Source organism: Rhinatrema bivittatum, chromosome 1 (genome assembly GCF_901001135.1).
Source record: "Rhinatrema bivittatum chromosome 1, aRhiBiv1.1, whole genome shotgun sequence".
In the NCBI taxonomy this organism is placed as follows: Eukaryota; Metazoa; Chordata; class Amphibia; order Gymnophiona; family Rhinatrematidae; genus Rhinatrema; species Rhinatrema bivittatum.
Window position 1 is genome coordinate 573,631,208 of NC_042615.1, and position 19,208 is coordinate 573,650,415.

Here is a 19,208-nt window from a genome sequence, read left to right on the forward strand (position 1 = left end):
TGTTAAGTAAAATGAATGTGAGGTCAAGGACTTTGACATTGTATATGCTAAAATCTATATGTTTGCATGTGTACAGGATTTAGAGAAGATTATAAAAGGTGAAGGAAAAAGCAGCTGAGTTTGCAGCTATAAGACTATCTCGTTGCTCAAATTGGACTTGAAATAATTTGATATCAAATTGGGTCAGATTGGGGTCAAGACATTCTGGGAATAGGAAGTAGAAATCTCCTACCCTGTAAAGCAAGAGAAAAAAACCCATTTTGATTCTGCTTCATGAAGAAAAACAGTGAGCATGAGACCCATCCCCTTGTGATGTCATCCAGCCCAGCGTGGAGCCGGTAAACTGTGCCATTCCACCTGGTGTCGCACGCCGAAGGGGCGCGACAAAGGGGCACTCCCCTTTGTGCACCCCTTCGTCCAACCCTTGGTGCTACCTTTTTTCGTTTTTTTTTCTTTTTAACTTTTATGTTTCTTCCACTTTTGTTTACCTTTCTCTTTTTTCATAGTTGTTATCCCTTGTTAACAATTTTCATTGTTATTAATGTTAAATGTATTTGACAAAGGTAATTTTTTTTCCTGCATCTCCTGTTTTAATGCAAACTGGTATGATTTGTATATTATACAAGAATGTCGGTATATAAAAATTAAAAATAAATAAATAAATGTACATTGAAGAATCAGTGTGTTCTTGCACCCCTGCTCATTGGAATAAGATGAGCCTGCATAGCTTGGAGGCTTTCAAATTTCAATTGCTGGGTTTTTTTTCTGCCTGGTGCAGCTCTAGCCATCTTGTTTGAATTGCATGAGGCTCTATAGTCTCCTGGGATCTGCTGTTCCAGTGTGCTTCAAAGAGCAAGCTTGCTAAAGTGGTTTATGATGGTTAGATGCCCCGTCACATTAGTGGGAAGAGTGATCATGACTCCCAGTTCCCTTCTTTTCTCTAGAGAGTATGTTTTGCATTCCTAAGCCTCTCGATATAGTGCTTATATTCATGTCATATATCATTCTGGAAGTGTGCCTCCCAACTACCTCCATCATTTCAATGCCCTTGCAAAAGTGTGACTTTTAGAACTGAATGTTGTTTGCCATATTGAGTTTTACCTACGATTTACATAAGGCCATAATTACTTTCTTTTTCATATGAGCATAAGACATTGCCACACTGGGTCAGACTGAGGGTCCATCAAACCCAGCATCTGTTTTCAAAAGTGGCCAATCCAGGATTCAAGTACCTGGCAAGTACCCAAACATTAAATAAACCCCATGCTACTAATAGGCAGTGGCTATACCCTAACTCATCTTGATTACTAGCAGTTTATGGACTTTTCCTCCAGGAACTTGTCTAAATCTTTGTTTTTTAAACCCAGCTATACTAACTGCCTTTACCACATCCACTGATAGGGGTGTGCATTCTCTTTCAATATATTGGCAATCCGCAACGCATATGCCCCTATTCATTGTATTCATGAGGAAGCGAAAGGTATCGCTACTCCCCACGAATATAACGTATCATCCGTTTCATATGTTTGGCAGCGTGTGCTTTTCTTCGCTGCCATTTGCAATTGGAGGATGCCATTTGGGTGTATCCAGAGCCAAAAACCAGCCCTTTCCTGTGAGTCATCAGTGACCTCACAGCCCTGTCAGAGTGGGTCGGACAGATTGGCACGGATACTGGAATGCAACGTATCTGTGATAACATTTTGTGAAATGCACTGAATGCAGACAATCGTACTATAATTCAGTGCTCGGTGACTATTTTCCTGATGACCTAGCACTATATATAGTTAAGCACACAGCGTGCCATGCACTTTATTTGCAGGGGTTGTCTGGGGAGGTGGTCTCTGCAGAAGGTGGCTGCTCTCAGAGCTAGTCTAAGTTCAGAAATCTGTATTGAATTGCTAGCTAGGCTAGTTACTTAAGAGAAAAAGATATTTCTTTACTTTCCTGCAGTGCCAGCTAGCCCTGTTTGTTTTTTTAAGCAGTTTATTTAGGTGATCTGAGACAGTCTCTCTGTGCCAGGGAGAGAAGCTGCTAGCAGTGCCATTTTGTTTAATTCACCCTCTGGGCTAGGCAAGGCACTGTGACAGTGGGCACTGGGTAGTTTTGCAGACTGAAATTTATTATTTTGACAGTCTGTGCGTGAAATCCCCGGTCTTCTTCTTTTGTGCTTACAAGCAAGCTGTGTGTGTGCACACCACACACAGTACATTAGTGCATAGCAGGCACTGTGATAGTGGGCAGCCAGTAGGCACTAGGCAGTGACATTAAATCCATAATGTCAGGGAAAGCTAGAAGTGGTCGAGTGATTGGGACTGGCAGAGGAGGCACTTCAAAAGGCACTAGTGCCAGCCCCCATTAAAGTTAAAAAGGGACCTGTTGCGATCTAAACGCTTTGGAGGGGCAGGCAGTTCCAACTAGAAAAAAATTAAATCTAAACATGATGCATCGCCACCACCTGTTTCTGACCCTGTAGTTTTGGAGGTGAGGGAAGGGGAGGCTGAGTCATGCCAGACAAAATGTCGACACCCAAAAGCAGCAGTGGGACAGAAGTCTCGACTAAGCATTGACAATGTAGCATAGGCACTGTTTGCTTCTGATTCAGATGAAGAATCATCTTGTGTGGGATTCTCATCAGAAACTGAAGAAGTAATAGCTGACAAAGTTTTCGGAGGATCAGTTAGTCCTGTCTTACCTCTATTTCAGTGCAGCAGGGGAGAGATGAAACTGATGAGGAGGAAGAGCAGTCAGCACAGGTACAGAGGGTGACTGAGGGCCCTGGCATTGCTTCTCAGGGTGCACCCACTACTTCAGCTCCAGTGTCAGCATTCACCCCCAAGGCGATAGAGAAGGGATGATCACGAAAGGCATCTTCGATCTGGTTCCACTTTAAAGTGACGGATGACCAGTGTTTTGTTTGGTGTAATTACTGTGGCAGGGCAATTAGCAGAGGCAAGCAAATGGGACATCTATCTAATTTTTGCATGACGTATCATATGAAGAGGCAACACCAAACAACAGTACTGTCATCTGGGGATGGTGGCAGTACCAGTCAGGGGACCCCTTCCAAGCAGTGTATAGTGGTTGAAAAGGTGCAGAGTCAGTCCATGCCCTCATCCCCTTCTAGCAGTCAGGTGGCAGGCCAGCAACCCCCTGACATGTGGCAGAAGTGACAACCCACCATGGAGGAAATGGGGTGGTGTGCGGTAACGCTATCCTGGGGTAGGAGGCAGGAAGCCTCAAAAGTTGTAACCAGGAGCATTGGAGAAATGATTGCCCTTGATGACCAGCCCTTGCAGTTAGTGGAGAATGTGGGTTTCAAGCGTTTTCTGAAGGTCATAGTTCCAAACTACAAAGTCCTCTCCAGAACCACATTTAGCAGAAATGTTCTCCCCAGCCTGTACAAGCAGTGTCACAGCCACATCCAAGCACTGCTAACTAAGGCACTGGGGATTGTGCATTTCATCTGCGATATCTGGACCACCACAAGTGCTGCACACTCTTACCTCTCCTTCACAGCACACTGGTGGGACCTGGCTGAGGCAGGGGCAGGCAGCAACTCTATTACTGAACAAGTATCAAGGTGGAGGTGGGCTTTACTGCACACCCACCTGACGGACCAGGCCCATACCGCCGCCAATATTCTAACATGCATCAGAAAGATGCTGTAGGGCTGGCAACTACAGCAGCGAGACAGGAATCCTCATGCAGGATTCTTTGTCACAGACAATGGTGCAAACATGGTTAAGGCAATAAACGATGGGCACTTTAAGAACATCCAATGTTTTGCACACACTCTGTACCTGGTAATGAAGTCAGCTCTGGGGTTGGATTTCAATGACCAAGAGAATGAATACCTGCATAGGTTAATACAGAGGTGCAGGAACATAGCAGTGCACTTCCACAGAAGTGTGAATGCGGGGCAGGTTCTCCAACAAAAGCAGACTGATTTGGAGATGCCTCACAAGCATCTCATTCAAGACATTGCCACTGAGTGGAATTCCACCTTTATGATGCTCAAGAGGTTAGTGGAGCTGCAGACACCCCTTCATGAACTTTCTGGTACAATGGACATAGGTGTGCAGAATCCCCTAGGGCATCATGATTGGTTGGTCATGAGTCAGCTGGTAAAAATCCTGCAGTCCTTCAAGGATGTCACGGAGGAGCTGAGTTCCAGAAGTTCCACCTTAGCTGACATCATCCCTATAGTTAATTTCCTGCATGAAAATTTGGAGGCCTTTAAACAGGAAGAGGGAATGACAGTTGAGGTGCTACATTGACTGAACATTTTTCAGCAGCAGGTGGAAGAGAGATTAAGGCCTTTAACAGAAGAGAACACATACATGCTCGCCACAGTCTGTGATCCCCGTGTGAAAGGGAAACTCACCCTACAGTACGATTGTCTCTTATTGGTGAAGGACATGCTGTTAGGAAAAGTCCATGAACAGGAGCGCCATAGGCAGAGACAGATTGGGCATGAAGCAGAGGTGGAAATAGCGGTCACTTCATAGAGTTGTGGTAGCCCAAGCAAGAGCAGCACTCTGTCAGCAACAGCTAGTACCTTCTCCTCCTCCAGTTCAGAACCCCAAAAGCATGTTGCCCATAAAGATTCATCTGTTGTGCGACTGGCTAGAGAGAAAGCAGCTGACATGAGTGACTCTCAGCCCACCCAATCAAAGGAGACACCAGCACAGCTGTCAGTGACACGGTATCTCTCAGAGCCGACAGAGAACATGCAGACAGATCCACTGGCATATTGGGCACAAAAGTCCACTGTCTGGCCACACCTAGCCAAAGTGGCTCAGCGATATCTGTCATGTCCACCAACCAGTGTGCCCAGTGAATGCGTCTTTTCAATGACAGGGAATATCATGAGCCCTCACCGCTCAAGGCTGGCACCAGAGTTGATGGAAATGCTAGTGTTTTTGAAAGTAAACCTGCCTTTGCTTGGGTTTCCAAATTTTCCCAGTGAATGGTAAGATGAATAAAAGCAATTGAAAGCCTTGCAGCAATTCCAACTGCCTCCTATGCTCCAGATAATATAAGCACTGCAGCACATGTACCTGACCTGAAATGCTGTGCCTGACCATCCACTGTCCAGGCCTTATGTCTCTACAAGTGTTTGACCTCGATTGCTGTGCCTGTTCATCCAGGCCTTATGTCCCTAGGTGGGATTGACCTCTGTCCTTGATTGCTGTGCCTGTTCATCCAGGCCTTATTTCCCTAAGAGTGTTTGACCTCGATTGCTGTGCCTGTTAGTCCAGGCTTTATTTCCTAGTTGGGATTGATCTCTGTCCTCGACTGCTGTGCCTGTTCGTCCAGGCCTTAAATCCCTACAAGTGTTGGACCTCGATTGCTGTGCCTGTTCATCCAGGCCTTATGTCCCTAGGTGGGATTGACCTCTGTCCTCGACTGCTGTGCCTGTTTGGCCAGGCCTTATGTCCATACAAGGGTTTGACCTTGATTGCTGTGCCTGTCCGTCCAGGCCTTATGTTCCTACAAGGGTTTGACCTCGATTGCTGTGCCTGTTCATCCAGGTCTTATGTCCATACAAGGGTTTGACCTTGATTGCTGTGCCTGTCTGTCCAGACCTTATGTCCCTAGGTGGGATTGACCTATGTCCTCAACTGCTATGCCTGTTTGTCCAGGCCTTATGTCCCTACAAGGTTTTGACCTCTGTCCTCGAATGCTGTTCCTGTTCTTCCAAGCCTTATGTCCAGCTGAACCCTTGTTGTAAAGGGAAACCTCAGTCTCTGGCAATTAAAACTAGTATTTCTTCACAGCATGGATCCTTAAATAAAACAAACAGTTTTCTTTAGTTTCAGGGCAGGGAAGAGAACTTCCTCTGTCTTGCTTATGAAGTCATGATCTGTTTGCAAATGCTTAAATCCTAACAATGTTTACCATTATACACTCTATGGGCCAACCCATTCCAGGGATCCCTTTCCTGCTCAATGGAAAGGGAACTCTCCCCTGTGTTGGAGCCTATCACTTAGTACCTGTTGACCAATGTTCAGAACGAGAAAAGATCTCCAAGGTACTTAGACTGTGGCAAGCACAGTGAGATCATGCTCACAGTGAGACCCTGCTCCACGTCGCCCCACTTTGATGGCTCGTGCTCCACTCTTTGGGCCAACCCATTCTGTGGAACCCTTTCCTGCTCAAAGAAAGGGAACTCTCCCCGGTGTTGCAGCCTATCTCTTAGTACCTGTTGACCCATGTTGAAACGCTGTTTCCATGGCACCCTGCTCCACGTCACCACGCTTTGAAGGCTCGTGCTCCACTCTAGGGGCCAACCCATTCCAGGGAGCCCTTCCCAGCTCAAAGTAAAGGGAACTCTCCGTGGGTGTAGCCACGCTTGTATCTACCCTATGACCCATGTTGAACCGCTGTTCACATGCACCCTCCTCCGTCTCGGCCTTGAAAATTCTCATTTGTATATATGCTACATCCACCAGATTTTAAAAGACCAGCGAGAGCTCACTAGATGCCAATGGAAATACCCCACTCTCGGGGCGAACCCATTCTAGGGAGCCCTTTCCTGTGAAAAGGAAAGGGATTTCTCCCCAGGTGTAGCCAGCCTGTATCTACCCTCTGCCTCTGGTGCCTTGCTGCTATACACCAGATGACTCACTCAACTCCTTGTGGTTTTCTGGCCACTATCATAGTTGCTCAGTGTGTTGGTGCTAGTCTTCCTGCTTGCTATGTTTCCCCTTCATTGTGCTGTAGGATGTTGATGCCACTTGTCTTGCCGCTTTGCCTGTTGTGCTGCCTTCGAGGATTCATTAATCTGTTATCGGTGCTCTCTTTTGAAGCTGTGGTGTGTTTTTGACACTCTCGCTGCTGCTTTGCACCTCTATTAAAGCACTCTTCTTTCCATTCCTGGTACCCCTTTGCCCCTTTAAAGTACCTTAGGCTATTCATGCCACTTTGGTGCCACTTTGCCACAGTCTAATTAACTTGGAGCTGTTTTATTGTTCTGATGATTGCTCCCCAGAAGCTTCATCAAAATTGATAATAAAACCCCAATTCTGCAGCCAAAAATAGGCTGCAAATACTTCCCCCATTGACTTTAATGGGAACCCGAAAACAAATGCACGTATCAACGTATCGGGGGCGCCATTGAACAAATGCAACATATTTGGCCGCCAACGAATATGAATACCGAATCAGACGAATCTGTGCTTCTGCGCATCCCTATCCACTGGAAACAAATTCCAGAGCTTAATTGTGCATTGCGTGAAAACAATAGCGATGTGCAGCGGGACTGCATACGTTACATTCGGTATTTGTATTTGCGGGGGGGGGGGGGGGCGATACATTGCATTCGGCAAGGGGGGGCCCCGATCCGTTCATGCATTCCATTCTTATTGTTTTCCCGGCTAAAATTTAATTAACTACAACCCCCAACCCTCCTGACCCCCCCCCCCCAAGACTTACCAAAACTCCCTGGTGGTCCAACAGGGGTCTGGGAGCCATCTACTTCACTCACGCCATCAGCTGCTGTTATTCAAAATGGCGCCGATAGCCTTTGACCTTACTATGAAATAGGGGCTACCGGTGCCATTTGTCGGCCCCTGTCACATGGTAGGAGCAATGGACGGCCGGTGCCATTTTGTGTTCCTACAGTGTGACAGGTGCCGACCAATGGCACTGGTAGCCCCTTTGACATAGTAAGGGCAAAGGCTTTCGGTGCCATTTTGAATACCGACAGCCAACGACCCGAGTGCAGGAGATGGCTCCAGGACCCCCTCTGGACCACCAGGGACTTTTGGCAAGTCTTGTGGGGGTCAGGAGGGTCCCCCAAGACTTGCCAAAAGTCCCTGGTGGTCCAGCGGGGGTCTGGGAGCAATTTCCTGCACTCGGGCCGTCGGCTGCCAGTAATCAAAATGGCACCGATAGCCTTTTCCCTTACTATGTCACAGGGGCTATCGGCGCCATTTTGAATACCAGCAGCCGACGGTGTAAGTGCAGTAGATGGCCCCTGAACCCCTGCTGGACCACCAGGGAGTTTTGGTAAGTCTTGGAGTCAGGAGAGTTGGGGTTTTGTTTAAATTCGCTCCTTTAAATGGCCGAATAATTCGGTGAAGATTTGTTGTATTCGTGGGAATTGCGATATGTTTCGCTTCCCCACGAATACAACGAATATACCCCTATACATTGCAGATTGCCAATACATTGCAAACAAATGCACACCCCTAGAAAAAAAGTCTCTGATTTCTTTAAAATGTGCTACTTGCTAGCTTCTTGGAGTGTGCCCTCTAGTCCTTCTATAATGTGAAAGAATAAATAACTGATTCACATTTACCCGTTCTAGTCCTCTCCTGATTTTATTGACCTCTGTCATAGTCTCCCTCAGCCATCTCTTCTCCAAGCTGGACAGCCCTAACCTCTTTGTCTTTTTCTCATAGGGGAGCCTTTCCATCCCCTATTATTTTGGTTGCCTTTCTCTGTACTTTTTCTAGTGCAACTATATACTTTTTTGAAATATGGCGACCAGAATTGCACATAGTACTCAAGGTCCAGTCTCACCATAGAGCGATACAGAAGAATTAAGACATTCTCCATTATATCTACCATTCCTTTCCTAATAATTCCTAACATTTTGTTTGATTTTCTTTGACTGCCATAGCACACTGAGCCAACAATTTCAATGTATTGTTCACTATGATATTTAGATTTTTTTCCTAGGTGGTAACTCCTAATATGGAACCTAATTTCATGTAACAACAGCAAGGGATTTATTTTTCCCCTGTGTGCATTACTTTGCACACGTCCACATTAAATTTCATCTGTCATTTGTATATCCAATCTTCTAGTTTTGCAAGGTCCTCCTGCAATTTATCACAATCCATTTGTGATTTGAAAACAGAATGTTTGCGTCATCTGCAAATTTAATCACCTCGCTCGTCGTTCCCCTTTCCAAATCATTTATAAATATATTAAAAAGCACCAGTCCAAGTACAGATCCCTGAAGTACTCCACTGTTTACCTTTCTCTACTGAGAAAACTGACATTTAATCCTAATTCTAGCGATACCTCTCCTTTTGCACCCAGCCATGCTGTTATCTCTTTCTACTGCTTTTTATCACATTGGTAATTTTAATTTAAAATGCAAAACACTAAAAAAACCTATTTTGTAAAATATGTATGGTGATGTGCTAACATTTATTTTTGGCCTAGGCAGACTACTGATGCCATGCTGTTTTTTTCTGTATAATTCGAGCAGAATTCAGATTATTCTGAAAAGAAGTACAGCATTAGCAATAGTGCTAAATATAACTGATGTAATGAAATTCCTATTGATATGTAAAGGAAATCAGAATCTGCTGATGAACAGTGCCAGATTAAGATTGGGACTATGAATGATAACCAATTTAATAATAATAATAAAAAAAAGATAATCCAGAAGCTTAAGTTACTCACAAATGAATGAAAAGAAGACAAACCCCAGTGGGGAGAGAACGTTTCTTTTCACCTTTAGAATAAAAGAGCAAAAAACCTGCCAGCATGAGCACTAATTGAATTTAATATTGGAAAAATGTATTTTCTAAATGGCTATAAATAATGTCTTATCAGCACTTGCTCTGCATCTAAGCAATTAAAATCCTTTGGAATTGCAAGCTTAGTATTTTTCATTGTTTTTCTTACATTGCTTTCCCTTTTTTGGCTAATTTTATTTTCTAGAACTGTATTTTTATTTAGAGTACCTTTCATGTATATGGTTCTATACAAATTGGGAACAGTCTCTTTTCTAAAGAGTTAACTAGTTAAATAATAGATGATATTAAATAGAATGGGCCTTTGATTGGGCAGTAAGAGACTCTGCTGACATCCATAATGCACATTGTGTTGTGTTCATCATTGAACCCCCATGAGGACAGCTGTTCACTGCTATTTTCTGCTCCTCTAGCTGCCGCTGCTCTAACAATTAGCTCTGCTTTGGCTTCCCCATTCCAGCTGTTAGCCACATTCCTAGCAGGCAAGTTTATAATAGTGAACCCTAATGACACTTCAAGGAGCCTGAGGATTATTTTATTTATGCCCCATTTCAAATGCCATGGGACATCTGACTTGAGAAAATGTAAATAACTGGTTGAACTTGCAACCCCTTGCCATGCCGTGGCACATTACTAACCCAAGGCTAGAAAGAAATATAGAGAGAAAAAGCTCAAGGTAGCATATAGTCGGTGGCAATCTACAGCTTGATCTCTTTCAGTTTTGTCTAAAACCTAGACTCCCTCTCAGCTCCAAGCAGTATATTGCATGAATGAATATTAGAACTTACAGCATACTTATACTCCACAGGTAAAGAACAGGAAAATAACTGTTGCTAGGACTTTTACTGGGAGTTCCTCTCTCCCCTCACCTGTATTCAGCAAAAATGTTTACGTCCACAATTTTTAAGTGGATTTATCTCTTAAGTTGCAGGAAATTAAATCCTTCAGCAAAAGATTCTCTATTTTAAAATTGTGCCAGCAAAATTGACATTTGCCTGAAATTTAAATCTGGCCCTGTATATTATCAAGGATAACAGAAATTGAGGTAAAATCAATAATTAAGAATATAAGGCTTGCCATACTGGGTCAGACCATGTTTCCAGCAGTGTCCAAGCCAGGTCACAAGTCCCTGGCAGGATCCTATAAGGTAGATAGGTTCCAAGCTGCTTATCCCAAGAATAAGCAGTGGATTTCTGCAACTCTCCCTTAATAATTGTTAATGGACTTTTTCTCTTGAAAGCTAATCGCTTTCACCGCAATCTCTGGCAATGAATTCGAGCTTAATTATGCTTTGAGTAAAAACAAAAACTACTCTTATTTGTTTTAAATGTATTACCCAGTAATTTAATTGTGTGACCCCTGGTCTTTTTACCTTTTGAAAGAGAAAGCTGATTAACGTTTACTTGTTCCATTCCTCTCATTATTTTATAGACCTCTATCATATCTCCCCTCAACTGTCTCTTCTCTACTACAGAATAACACAAAAATATTTAGAAAACTTCTCAAAACCTGGCTTTTCAGACAAGCTTACAAAGAAGGGATAAGCTAATCGATTACCATACCCAAGAATCTTAATTCCCCGTCAAGCACTTTATTAACCACAATCACCACCCAACCTGTATACCAGCATCATACCCAGTGAACCTATTACGTCCAATTGCTGTTACTCTATTGTAAATTATAAAAAACATGACACATCACTCTATTGTAAATTATAAAAAACACGAGACATCACCGCGCGGTGAAACCACTAACTCTTCATGACATAAATACTATGACAATACCTGGCTGTATTAACATACACAGTTTGATTCATATTTCTCTTGTTTTAACACCTCCCACAGTTACTTTCTAATCCTCATGCCTGTTCTTATAAACCTATATTTTCTAATTGTTTTTCGGAGTGAAGGCCTGCGCCATCTCCCACGGTTATGAATGTAAACGTTGATCTTTTTTTGTAAACTGGTGTTATTCCTGTTGTTGTTACACCTGTAAACTGTTGTTATACCTGTAAACCGGAGTGAAGGCCATTCGCTAAACTTCGATATATAAAAGCACACAAATAAATAAATAAAATAAATAAGCTGAAGAGACCCAACTTCTTTAAGCTTTCTTCATAGGGGAATTGTTCCATCCCCTTTATCATCTTGGTCGCCGTTCTCTGTACCTTTTCTAATTCTGCTATATCTTTCTTGAGATGTGGTGAAAAGAACTGAACACAATACTCAAGATAAAGTTGCACCCAGGAGTGATACAGAGACGTTATGATATTCTCTGTTTTATTCTACATTCCTTACCTAATAGTCCCTAGCGTGCTATTTGATTTATTGGCTGCTGCTGCACACTGAGCAGAAGATTTCAAAGTATTTCAATGATGACACCTAGATCCTTTTACTGAATGGTGACTCCTCATGTGAACCTTGCAATTTGAATCTATAATTTGGGTTACTCTTCCCTAAGTATGTACTTGTCTACATTAAATTTCATTTGCCTTTTGCATGTCCAGTCTTCCAGTTTTACAATGTCCTCTTGCAATTTCTCACAATCCTCTTGTGATTTGACAACTTTGAATAATTTTGTGTCATTGGAAAATTTGATCACCTCACTTGTTGTCCCCCTTTCCAGGTCATTTATAAATATATTAAAAAGCATCTGTCCCAAAAAAGATCACCTTTTTCCATTGGGAAAATTTATCATTTAGCCCTAATCTGTTTTCTATCTTTCAACCAGTTGGCAGTCCACAATAGGACACTGCCACCTATCCTATAACTTTCTAATTTATTAAGAAGTCTCTCATGAGGGACTTTGTCAAATGCTTTCTGGAAATCCAGATACATTATATCAATTGGCTCACCTTTATCCACATATTTACGCCTTCCAAAAAAAATGTAGCAAATTTGTGAGGCAAGACTTCCCTTGGCTAAATCCATGTTGGCTTTGTCCCATTAAACCAGCAATTTTGTTCTTTATGATAGTTTCTACTATTTTGCCTGGCACAGACGACAGACTCACTATTCTATAATTTCCTAGATCATGCCTTGATCCCTTTTTAAAAATTGGCGTTCCATTGGCAACATTCCAGTTTTAAGGCACTATAGATGTTATCGATAGTTTACAAATTTCCAATAGCAGGTCTGCAATTTCATTTCTCAGTTCTTTCAGCACTCTGGGATGCATACCATCTGGTCTCGGTGATTTGCTATTCTTTATCTTTAATTTGTAAATTTGCCCAAGTACATCTTCCAGGTTCACTGAGATTTGTTTCAGTTTCTCTGAATCATCAACTTTGAATATCATTTTTGGCATGGGTATATCTCTTATGTCTTCCTCAGTGAATACTGAAGCAAAGAATTCATTTAGTCTCTCTGCTATGGCTTTGTTTTCCTTAAGTGCTCCTTTTAACCCTCGAACATCTAATGGCCCAACTGACTCCCTCATAGGCTTTTTACCTCAAATATAACTGAAAACATTTTTATTATGAATTTTTGCTTCCCTGGCAAGATTCTTTTCAAATTTTTATTGCCTTGCTTATCAATGCTTTGCATCTAACTTAAATAATAGAAGATGGCATTATTTCATTAAGAAACAACATAATCTTTATTCTTTATAAAATATGCACATTCTGATGTTTAAGTATAATATTCTAGGCACTAGCAGAAAGAAGTAAAGAACTGGATAAATTACAAAATGAATGGACATCACAGACCTCATTATTAACTAACAGGCATGCTGAAGAAATTGCTGCTGAGAGAGCAAAAGCACTGCAGGTAAGTTGATGTATCTCTGTGCCTTGTACAAGAACCAGAAATGAGGCACTTTTATTTTTTTTTCAGTCTTAAAATACATTCCAGATAATTATCAAAATGGCCTATTATCCTGTTTCCTGTCTGTACTAGGGATTGATGAACTGGTTCAGATTAAGGGTTTGGTTCATTAAGTCATTTCTCCCATTCAGTGTCTGTAGGGGGAAAAAAGCTTAGTGCATTGGGTTCTAAATCTAAAGTGAGAGCATGAGACTAAGGTGATACTGCTTTAGTGGGCAGCTCATTTGCAGACCAATGGGAAGACTAGTATTTAAGCAGAAGTTCACTCTTCATCTACTTGGATTGTAGATATGCTGCCTACAGCCTGTGGGTCTCCCTTCTCAGTCAGCATCGCATCCTCTTCTAACTTCTTCCTTCCTTCCCTCTCTAACACTTAAAACTTTAGTGATGATTTCTTAAATCCTATTCCATCTTTTAATGTTTCTACCATAAAATAGAACTGATGTCTCAGTCTACATCTTAAAATCTGACTCATCTCTTTTTTAACCTCTTTCCACCTTTCCCATCTTCTCCATGAATATATTCTCTACTAATATCACCATTTCCATGGATAGTGACTGCTTCTAATCTAGTTATGGTAACAACTATAGAGACTATCACTCACCCTTATACTTAATCCTAACAATCACAACACAATAAGAGATCCTTTTGTTTTTGTTCATAAATAATATGACCTTTACTACTTATACATTTTTTAATTACATATTTCATAAAACATCAATAAGTATACCTTTCTCCAACATTTTACCATGTAACACTCTGGACACTTATTATGTATACATAGTCACCCAAATACATTACCAGTTGAATTATCCCCCTAAAACTATATCTCATTCATTCACACATTCATACAACACATCCCTGTACAGGATACCTTAAAATACACACCCTCCCCCAATTACAATTTTACTATATTAATACAATATATAATACCATCAAAACATGTATTCACATATTCCCCAATTTCCAATTACAATTTCCTATATTAATGCATCAAATACATATCAAATACCCTCCTGACCCCCACAAGACTTGCCAAAAGTCCCTGGTGGTCCAGCGGGGGTCCAGGAGCGATTTCCTGCAGTCGGGCCGTCGGCTGCCAGTAATAAAAATGGCGCCGTTAGCCTTTGCCCTTACTATGTCACAGGGGCTATTGGCGCTATTTTGAATACCGTCAGCTGACGGCGTGAGTGTAGTAGATGGCTCCCGGACCCCCTGCTGGACCACCAGTGAGTTTTGGTAAGTCTTGGGGGGGGGGGGGGTGTCAGGAGGGTGGGGGTTTTGTTTAAATTCGCTACTTTAGACGGCCAAATTATTCGGTGAAGATTCGTTGTATTTGTGGGAATCGTGATACGTTTCGCTTTCCCACGAATACAGCGAATATGGCCCTATATGTTGCGGATTGCCAATACATTGCAAACGAATGCACACCCTTAGTATTTGGGTGACTATGTATACATAATAAGTGTCCAGAGTGTCATATGGTAAAATGATGGAGAAAGGTATACTTATTGATGTTTTATGAAATGATATGTAATTAAAAATTTATAAGTAGTAAAAGTCGTATTATTTATGAACAAAAACAAAAGGATCCCTTATTGTGTTGTGATTGCATCTAATCTAGCCCACTTTCATCTTGCTTTAATTTACTTGTTATGGCCTAGCAGTGTTACCAGCCTTTTTCCTTCAATTATGCCTCCATGCTTTAACTTCTCCAGTCTTGGAGATATTCTGATATTTTTTTTTCTCTCTATACCAATTCATTGACTGTTTTCACTTTCTCATTAATATAAAAAAATAAATGGAGGATCGAGATTTGACTTTTTTTGGATGTCTTATGCTCCATTTCATTTCAATGCTTGATTCTTAACTATGTTCTATCATCCAAGTTCTATCATCCTGTTTACTGTAAGACAACTTTTCGTGAAGGTTATTGTTAAAATGTAAACCGACTTGATTAGTAGTTCTGTTACTGGAAAATCGGTATATAAAAATGCTAAATAAATAAATGTTCTGTGATGTCAATTATTCCACCACCAGCTTTTTTTGTTGGGATTATCCCTAGGAGTTAATACTCATGAGTCACAAACAAATTTAGGACACAAGGAAGTCATGCCAAAACTTTATTAGAAAATGCAAGCCTTCACTGCTATCCTGTGGTAGGCTGCTAAGTTATCCCTCAACAGAAATACTAACTACCATCTAAGATTATATCACCTTAAGTTTAGCTGCTTCAGAAATCATTGACCAAATTGAAGTCTTTAGCATAGCGTGTCTCCATGAAGCTAGGACTCTGTCCTACTGTGTCTTTGGCTCTCAGCACTTCCTATTGCGATCTTCCCATACCTGTAGTTTTATATGTTGTTATCTTGGGTGGAGTTTAGCTTGTCATCATAGGTAGCTGGCTGATGAGTGCTGGCCTCTGGATGGTGGGAGCAAGTTGATAGAAACTTGGTTGATTAGCATCAAGGCCAGGCCTTCCAAATCTATGATTGGTTCTTCTGACTCCAGGAGATGCCCAGCTACATCAAAGTGCATTGTAAAGCTTTATTTGGGTCAGTTCAGTTTCGGACCATATTTGATCATTGTGACCTATTCAGGAAAGATGAATGGTACGTTCCAACTGTGGTTAGTTGTTCATATCTTTTCCAGTAATGTGCTGAGCTCTGTCTCAGGTCCTTACATGATATCACCTCCTATTGGTGACATTTACTTGTTTTTGACAACTTGCTGTTAATAATTTTATCAGTTTTTGAAGCAGTCAAAGTTCAAAGCCATACTACTTGCTCACTCCCCGCGCCACTTGATATTTCTGTAATTTCTCATCATTGCCAAGGCAGAATATGAATGTCACTAGCTAGAAAGAGCAGAACCACCCCCTATATTTAATGTTTTAAATTCTATGGCTACAAATATGTAAAACTAACTGCTACTGACCATTAAAGCACTGAGTCCTCTCTATTGTCGATAGTAACCACCCTCTCCCTGTATCTCTCCTTTGGGCTAGGACTTCACAAACTCTCCTTCATGGCTGGGCCAATCTTTACAGCTCTTTGCCCTCCTGCACTTTCCAGCTCCCTGGCCCTTTACAGCATGCTGACCTCAGCTCTTGCAGCCGTGTGACTTTTTTCCTTTCAGTTTCTGTGTCCCCTCACTCACTCTAATCTCCACGTCTTTCATTCTCCATGTAAAGCCTTCTTGGGCAAGACTGGTGCTACCGGGTGTGCAAAACTTGCATCAGCACAACACAGCAGCATTCACAGAAATATCATAAAATCCTGACAGTCACACAAAATGGAAAACTATTGGCTACTTTTATTCACTTTATCTTTACATTTTCTGAGTGCACAAATAAATAACTGTGCCAGGTACTGCTTTTCAGCAAGGTTTTGTTTATTTTTGTGTTTTAGGTTTTGGTTGTTTTAAGTAGCTTTCACAGAACCTGAGTTGCTCTCTCGCTCTCCTTTCCCCAAAGTAAGGAAATGCCCGTCTGTGTCTGGGCACTTAGCACGAAGCAAAGTGCAAGTCACAATAAACTACCTATTCAAAGCACTAAGAGATCATGTGGTGCAGTAACTCTAAAAAAAATGATCATAGCCACATCCCTTTTCCTTATTGCGAGCGTTATTCATTTTGATAAATCTAGGCCAAAGACACTAACTTTCAAACAAGTGCGTGAGTGCATTTTGATGTGTCTGCATTGGCCCATGCTCAGATACACGCGTATGTGCATGTATGTTATAAAATAGCCTGGCTATGCCTGATTTTAAGTGGGTGCACACATGGGTACGCAAATCCCACTTCTACTGCATAAGTCAGAGTATTTTAAAATGGGTGCATACCCATACCCATGCCATTGCCAGTTTTACCAGTTCTTCCACCAGTTCACCCAGTTAAGAACTATACTCTCCAAACCCCACTAGTTTATTAGCCTTTGCATTGGCCCATGCTCAGATACACGCGTATGTGCATGTATGTTATAAAATAGCCTGGCTATGCCTGATTTTAAGTGGGTGCACACATGGGTACGCAAATCCCACTTCTACTGCATAAGTCAGAGTATTTTAAAATGGGTGCATACCCATACCCATGCCATTGCCAGTTTTACCAGTTCTTCCACCAGTTCACCCAGTTAAGAACTATACTCTCCAAACCCCACTAGTTTATTAGCCTTTGCCCTCCCCCCCCCCCAGTTAGCTCAGATCCTTAACCACCTCAGATATGGCTAGTTTCCTTTTCTTTAAAACTTACACCTCCTCCATAGCAGAAGTGAACTTACGCAGTACGAGACTTGGGAGTGCGCCCAGCCGCATACGTCTTTGCGCCAACATCTCTCGGCCCTGCCCTGGAATGCCCATGCTCCACCCAGACCATGCCTGTTTTCGAATCTGAGCGGGATGTGTCCAGAGCGGGATATATATATATATATGTGTATCTGGGCGGCTTTTAAAATATGGTGGGCACGTGCGAGCTTGATTTATGTGAGCATCCCCTAATTGATGTGCGCACCAAGCTTTTAAAATTCACCTTATAATTTTCTTTTGAAAAATTGACCTTGGGAAAGGTGACTCTTTCTGTGCCCTACTCTCCTGGCCTAACCCCCCTTCTGGGAAGGCTTCCACACGATGTGGGTAAAAGTATGCATGTTATGGAATAAATGTGCATACTTCAAGCTGCGTTGGGCGGGGGGACTGTTATTTATCTGGGGCAATGACTTTTTAAAATTGGCGTTATTCTTTTTTTTTTTTTAATTAATTCTTCTGTCTGAATGTACATGATACAAGTGGCAAGCTTTAAGGTGTGTCCCTCATCAGTTCTCCTCACTTCTGCCCCTTGCCTCAGCAGTTCTCTGCCCTCCTCATTTTCCTCACTGCCATGTCGCTGATCAGCCCTTGATATAGCTGTGGGCAGCAGCACAATTCAGTGGCTCCATCTGCTTGCCTTCCCGGGCACACTTCCAAAGCCAAGAGGGAAAGGGTGGATGGTGGTGGCTCGCAGTCCCTGCATTTATATTCCTGGCAATGACTCTGTGTACATTTGAGTTGCTGAGCAGGTATTGTAGCAGCGGTGGGGGGACCCAGAGGGAGGTTGGGGGGTACATCCTCAGCAGCGGATGCCTGGCAGCAAATAGGAACAGGTGAGGGGGAAGGTTGGGGCATCATCATCGGGGGAGGAGGAGGCATCATTAACAATGGTGTCGCTGGTGGTAGTGAGGTGCCAAATTTTGAAGTTGCACAGGGCACCCAAATACCTTGCACTAGCCATTTTCCCATGCGAGCCTGGGAATCCCATCTCACAGAATATACAGAACTCCTTCTGTATCCTCACACTTTTTTTCCCCCCCTTGATACCTATGGACTGGCACCAGTACTATTTCCTGTGTGCTGCTTTCTGCCCTTACATTTCCCTTTAGTGCACTATTTATTTTATAGCATTATGGGAGCACACTTGTTAATATTTTACTTGCATGTATTTTATTTATTTAATTTATATTCTGCCTTTCAGCCACTTCAAAGCAGATTACATTTGGGTACTGTAGGTATTATTAGGTTTGCATGGTCATTCTTTCTTCCTGCTACATTAGTCTGCCTGGGAAGAATCAGATGTTAGTCTCCCCTGGGCCCAATTGTTTGCTTTCCACATGGCTCCCAGGAGCTAAGTAATGAATTCAATAAGGTTTACTACAATATGCTGCAGTCAATTTTGATAATAATAATTAAGTTGACTGCAGCATATCATGAGAACTGGCACATTTGAAGTGACTTGATATGGTGATTGTCATCACAATAAATCTTAGTAGAACTAATTTCATTTCACTCTATAATTACTTGTAGGGTGGTGTGAATCAGGTTCTAGTTTACTGTTCTCTGGGATACTAAGGTAAAAC

General features: G+C 42.1%; 1 protein-coding gene across 12 annotated transcripts in view; it reads left to right on the top strand.

Annotated features, from left to right (window-relative positions):
* Nucleotides 1-19,208, top strand: part of LOC115099952 (spindle assembly abnormal protein 6 homolog) — a 311,055-nt gene that overhangs the window by 125,144 nt on the left and 166,703 nt on the right. For all 12 annotated transcript variants that reach the window (XM_029618040.1, XM_029618030.1, XM_029618093.1 and 9 more), the window contains one exon: nt 13,145-13,264. In XM_029618040.1, the coding sequence (XP_029473900.1) occupies nt 13,145-13,264 (120 nt within the window). The remainder of the gene's footprint in view (nt 1-13,144; nt 13,265-19,208) is intronic.